This window comes from Pteropus vampyrus, unplaced genomic scaffold, assembly GCF_000151845.1.
Source record: "Pteropus vampyrus isolate Shadow unplaced genomic scaffold, Pvam_2.0 Scaffold196, whole genome shotgun sequence".
Lineage (NCBI taxonomy): Eukaryota > Metazoa > Chordata > Mammalia > Chiroptera > Pteropodidae > Pteropus > Pteropus vampyrus.
The window spans coordinates 2,070,964-2,076,746 of NW_011888977.1; the positions used below are offsets into that span (position 1 = coordinate 2,070,964).

The window sequence follows — 5,783 nt, forward strand, 5'->3', positions numbered from 1 at the left end:
GCCCAGATCAGAGGCTGCGGTGGGTGGGGTAGCTGGACCGGGCCGCAGCCAACTTCCGGAGCCTGGGAACACTTCTCAGTTTGTCCTTTGTCCTCTCACCAGCCCCTTCCCAGAAGACATGGCCGGCTGGGGGAAGTTGCTGCCTGGGGATCTTGGGGCAAAGCCACAGGGACAAAGCCAGCTCACAAAGACCACCCTCCCCCCAAGCATGGTGACAACACCCTTGAGTAACATGCACTCAGATATGCTGCCCCCGTCACTGTTCCCCTGGCCAAGCCAGAGCCAATGGGTGTCATGGGCCCGCTACCCACCCCGCCCCCTCCTTGGCCTGCCTGTAACCAAGAACCCGAGAGAACACTCTGGCAACCCTAAAGATACCAGGGCCACTGCTCCTCACTGGGGTCCGCCCCAGCCCTGGCACCCAACCCAAGGGCTGCCAAGAGACGAAGCTCCCACCACATACGGAGCACTTGCTACAGCCAGGCTGAGTGGCAAGCGCCTTACAAATTCTCCTGCAGACCCAGGCAAGGGCCCTGGGCCTGTGAGCAGCTGCCCACCTCCTGCCCAGATGCTTCTCTGGCCTCTCATAGGACTGGTGATCGTGCCTCCTCCAGACAGCACAGGAGATGCAGAGGGGCGGAGGCACTTAGCACAGGCCAGGATTCTAAAACCTGACTGATCAAAGAATCACTAGGGGCATGAGGAGGTTGTTAAAACAGGAATTCCACGAGTTTACCCCAGAACTACTGAATTAGAAAGCCCATGTGGCCCGGGAGCCCACGTGATTCCTGGGAGTGCTGGGGAAACAGGCAGGCACTGGGCTGAGAGGTGGGGTCAGGGTCGAACAGCCCTGACAAGGCTCCCACTCCACAGGCAAGTTCCTCCACATCTTGGGAACTCTGTGATTGGGGTGACACCAGCACCTGCAGTGAGGGCCAGACAGAACACACTGAGCACCGGATAAATGCATCAACGTCAGCATCGATTCTGTTCAGAAGAAATGAGGAAAAAGTGCCAACCCCTGGAGGGACCCTGCCAGCTACCCCTCGCCCTCCGCAGGTGTCTATGCTGCCTGCGGACCTGGGGCAGCCCGCAGGGCTCGCTGCTTCTCTCATCCAGAACAACGTATTGTAAGGCACAGCCCATCTTCCGGGAGCCTGGGAAGAAAGCTGGGTGCGTGGCTGCACAGTCACTGCCTTGGAAAGAGATGCTGGTAACTAGGGAGGCAGGGTGGAAAGTGGGGAGACCCCCACTTCCCCTCCTGGATCTGTGGCCCCCCGGTGAATGGCAGGCAGGAGACTTGGGCTTGGGCAGGATGTTTGCTGATTGGGGCCCAGCTCCCCAGAGGGCCCCCCCTTCCTACACTATCCATAGCTGTGTGCCTTTGTTGGGTAAAAGAGAGTGAGCATTTTCTATTTCGCTCCCCTCCCGGTGTAGTCAGACAAACCTGACGAATTGGAGAAGCAGCAGCAGCTTGGGGAAGGGGTTCTGGGTGCAGGGACATCCCTCCAACACTGCCTAGGCCCTGGGTTTCTCAGATTCTAAGAACCAGGCAGGAGGCCTGTAGCCTGGTGGAGCCTGGGCTCTGGGGAGAGGCCAGGTGCCGTCGAAGGCTAGAAGCCCTGGCCTGGACTCCCCGCAAGCTTCCAGGGCCTGCACCCCTTCCCCCCATGCTGGAATCCGGGCCACCCCATTCCTGGATGGCCTGGCAGGCATCAGGCATGCCAGGAATGGACCCAGCTGTCGGCCTGGCCCAGAGCACCCCACCTCAAACCCCGGCCACCTCTCCAGCTGCTGCAGGATTCAGGGAAATAAAGATGGCCAGGCAAATGGCCGTGGGGAGGGGCAGCTGTTTCCTCCGCCTACCCCGCTTCTGCTGGGACAAGCTGCCACACCCGAACTGTCACCAGGCTCTAGTCCACCTGAAGAGGACAGTGGTCCAGGAGCCAACTCGCCCTTCTGCCTTGGTTACTGTCACCCTAACGAGGGGCTGACAGCCCCACCCGGTACTGGAGGAGATGGGTGCACTGCCGTGGGTGCCATCCTGTTCTGGGCACTTTTCCACGTTGCCCTGGGAGGTCTTCACACTTTGCAAAGCCCCCAGCAGTATGGCTGAGGCCCCATCTTCCTTCTGGAGCCCATGTGGCTCACTGGCTGGACACAGGCTTGGGGCCCCCTTCAGCAGGGCGTAGGTCTGCCCTGAATCATCCATGTTATCCCAAACCCTTTGCCACTCTGGAAGCGGGGGTTGGGTCCCAGAGTAAGCTCTGATACTGAAGATACTGTGGTTGGAGGTTGTGGGGTAGGGGACAAATATCAGTTCTGAGAATACACATCCTGAGCCCCCTCACTGAGATTTTATGGGACGCAGCAGGGGAGCAGCATGCCTCATCCAAGGTAATGGATCTGTGTCTCCAGAACCGCCCTCTTCCCCAGCCCCTCCCGGCCCACCTGAAAAAGCCCTGCTGAGCTGGGGCTGGCCTGCCTCGGGGGCTCACGGAGATGGAAAAACTAGCGACCAGGGGCAGCCATAGGACCCATATGGCTTGACAGGAGAGAAGTCTGAAAACTGAGCTAGGTGGGGGAGGGGTGGGCAGGGTCCTGACAGACATATTTCGGTGGGTCCAGGAGAGGCTCCCCTCACACCAGAGCTAATTTGAGCGCTGAGTGCTGGAACTTGAGCAGCCAGGCCTCCACTGGCTGGTCCCCACCGCTTGAATCCTGAAGCCTCCAGCTGTCTGGGGCAGGGGTGGGGGTGGGGTGGAAGAGTAGGGGGGCATTCTGCAGTTGCCCTGGGGGAGGGAAGAGGAATCCCAGAGAGGGATGGACCCCCCCTTCCCTGCAGCAGAGCGGAAGGTGGATACCCAAAGACCCAGAGTTGCCGGTCTGCAGGAATGTGCCTGTGGACACCAGGCGGGGTGCTGGGGCAGAAATGCTATTCCTAGGTCAAGTGGGGAGGGAGCATGGGAGGCATGGAGCTTTCTGGGGTGGATCCCAGTGTAGAGGTGCATCTGGGCCCCACAGGGGGGTGGTCTCGCAGCAGAGGGCTGGAGGAAAGCAGGTCGTGGGCAGCCAGGCTGTGCTGGGCCGATGGTGACTGAGGCTGTGCTGAGCCAGCTGGACATGGCAGCTGAGGCTCAGGCAGCAGGACACTGTCTCCGAGGGGGGGCAGTGGGAAGGCCCAAAGGCAGGGGAGGAGGTGGATAGAGCTATGGGACTAGGTGCCTGGAACAGGCAGCTGCTTGAGGGTCCTGCTGGTGGGCACCTGGTCAGCTGCCAGGGCTGAAACCTGAGCTGGCCAGCTAGAGCTCGGAGGTCCATGAAAATTAGGGGGACTCAGGAGGGCCCTGTGGTGGGTTCTGGGAAGCCCTACTCTCGTCACTGTCATCCAGTGCTGCCTGAAGGGCCTGAAACTCTAACCACTGAGGGGCCCTGGTCTCTGGCCTCTGGCCTCTGACCCTGGTTCAGCCCAGTCCCCAGAGGGCAGGAGGCCACTGAGGGCACACTTGAGGCCACATGCTCCACTCCAGAGCACAGCCTAGCGCCTCCAGCAACCTAGGGCATGGGGAGATGTGGCACTTCCCAGGATGTACCCATAGTGGGAAGGAGGGGGTGGGGCTTGTGCTGCTTTGTACCGGACCGTCCTGCTCCCTCCTTGGGGAGGCTGAGGGACCAGTGGGGAGTGTGGAGGGTGGTGGGCTGTCTGCTGGGACCTGGCTCCCCTGGGCACAGGGCACTTCTAAGGGAGAGCGGGTTCCTGGAGGGCAGAGCCCTCACCTGCCCCTGCTAGCAGGGCACACAGAAGGGGGCCTGGACTACCCCCAGGAATAATGAATGTCACCTGCCAACCCAGCCAGGGAACACGAAAAACTGGCCTCCCAGCTCCTCCTGCTCTTGCTGTTCCCACTCTCCCTGCCCTCACCACAAGGCTGACTACCCCAGATCCCGGCAGGGCTGAGGGGCACACCGCAGAGGGAGGGGCTGGCCTGCTAAGTGGTCCCCTGGCTGCCTCTCTAGTCCAGGCCCCGGTAGTTACACTCGCCTCTGGGTCGCCCCAGCACAGAGTGCCCCAGCACAGAGTGCCCCAGCACAGAGTGCCCCAGCACAGAGTGCCCCTGGAAAGCACTGCCCATCCATCCCATGACCCTCAGTTCATGGCTCCTTCCCCCCCTCCACACACACAAAGGCAGCCAGAGACGGTAGTCTCAGGGAGGCCGAGGTGCCTCACTCTAAGGCGCCGTTGGGCAGTGTAGCGGGGCAGGGAGCGCCCTGCACAGCGCCCATGCCTTACCTGGGCCAGCAGCCCGAGGGCGAGGAAGAGCACGACGTCCATGGACCGCGGCAGGGCTACGGGAAGAGTGTCCGGCCCCGGGCGGAGCTGCACCTTCTGCTCGGAGGGAACCCGGTTGAGTGACAGCACAAGTGCGCGGGTAGTGGGTAGTGAGTGACTGCACGTGGCCGGGGCGGGGCCTGGCGCTGAACGACAGCACAAGTGTGCGGGATGGGTGCCGAGTGAGTGACAGCACGTGTGCGGGGGTGGAGCGGGCCGGCTTAATAAATAACAGCATGGGCGCGGGGCGGGGCGGGAGGCGGGGCCTGGTGCTGAGGGACAGCACAAGTGCGCGGGCGGGACCGAGTGAGTGACAACTTGTGCGCTGGATGGGGCGGGGGACCTGGTCAGTATTGAATGACAGCCCCAGTTTGGGGAGAGAGGCGGAGCGAGGCCTGGGATGAGTGACAGCACGTGTGCGCCGAGGTCGGGCGGGCTAGTGACAATCCTTGGCAAGCCTCGGGCGGGGCCGAGGGCGGGCCCTGGCGGGGAGTCAGGCCGCTGTCCTGGGATGCTGCCAGCGTCAGGCGGTAGAACCAAGTCTGTCAGAAAAGGCAGCGTTCGGTGGGGATTGGGCTGGGGTATAAGAGTGGATTCACTCTCATTCTCTCTCTCTCTCTCTCTCTCTCTCTCTCTCTCTCTCTCTCTCTCTCTCTCTCTCTGCCTTTGCACTGGCCGTTTCCTCTGCCTGGAATGCTGGCCCCCACACTTCCCCAGGCTTGCTGCTCTCTACCTTGAGGGCTTTGTCTAATGGCATCTCCTCACCGCCCCATTAGACATCGTCACTTTCCGGCATAGGCATCTGGAATCTGGGATCACACTTGCTGAATTCGCTGTCTGTGGCAGAGTTCCCCGAGCGGGGTTGTTCCCGGCTGACCACCAGGGCTAGCACAGAGGAAGGCCAGGCACAGACCCGGCCCTCCCGCCCAACCCAGAAACCCTTCCTTCCTCCTCCGGTCTCTCTGGTCTCCTTGGCTGGCAGTTATTTGGTTAGGATCTTACTGCTCTCCTTAAGCCCCTGCATGCCTGGTGAGTACGTGTGTGCATGTACGCATGTCTCTCACAGGCCCGACACAGGGTAAGGGAGCGGGTGAGGAAAGGAGGGAGGAATGATCCCGTGGACCCGCATGCTTTCTTCTGAGCCAGAGCAGTGGGGAGCGGGGCTGCTGACTAGCCCTTGCCCTAGTCTGGGGAGTCTGGGTCTGGGTCTCCTCTGCTGCAGGAACAGACATGGGGCCTTTCTCTCCTCTCCAGATTGCTGGGCTGCTGAGCAGGTGTAGCACCATCTGTGCCCTTGGCCTGCTTGGAAGGAGGCCAGGCTGCCTGGGGGAGGCTCCGGAAGTGACTGTGTTCCTGGCACTCACTGCTCCAAGGTGGGGGCCCCCCTCTATCTCCAGGCTCTGAAGCTCTGGGGCTGGGGAGCAGCCCCTGGGGGCCACCATCCTGCTTCTGA

The 5,783-nt window shown here is 61.6% G+C and overlaps 1 protein-coding gene across 1 annotated transcript in view; it reads right to left on the reverse strand.

The window, feature by feature from the left end:
- Nucleotides 1-4,513, reverse strand: part of CDH15 (cadherin 15) — a 20,800-nt gene extending 16,287 nt beyond the window's left edge. The window contains exon 1 of the mRNA XM_023537702.1: nt 4,292-4,513. Within this exon, the coding sequence (XP_023393470.1) occupies nt 4,292-4,333 (42 nt within the window). The 5' untranslated portion in view covers nt 4,334-4,513. The remainder of the gene's footprint in view (nt 1-4,291) is intronic.
- Nucleotides 4,514-5,783: the final 1,270 nt, after the last annotated feature.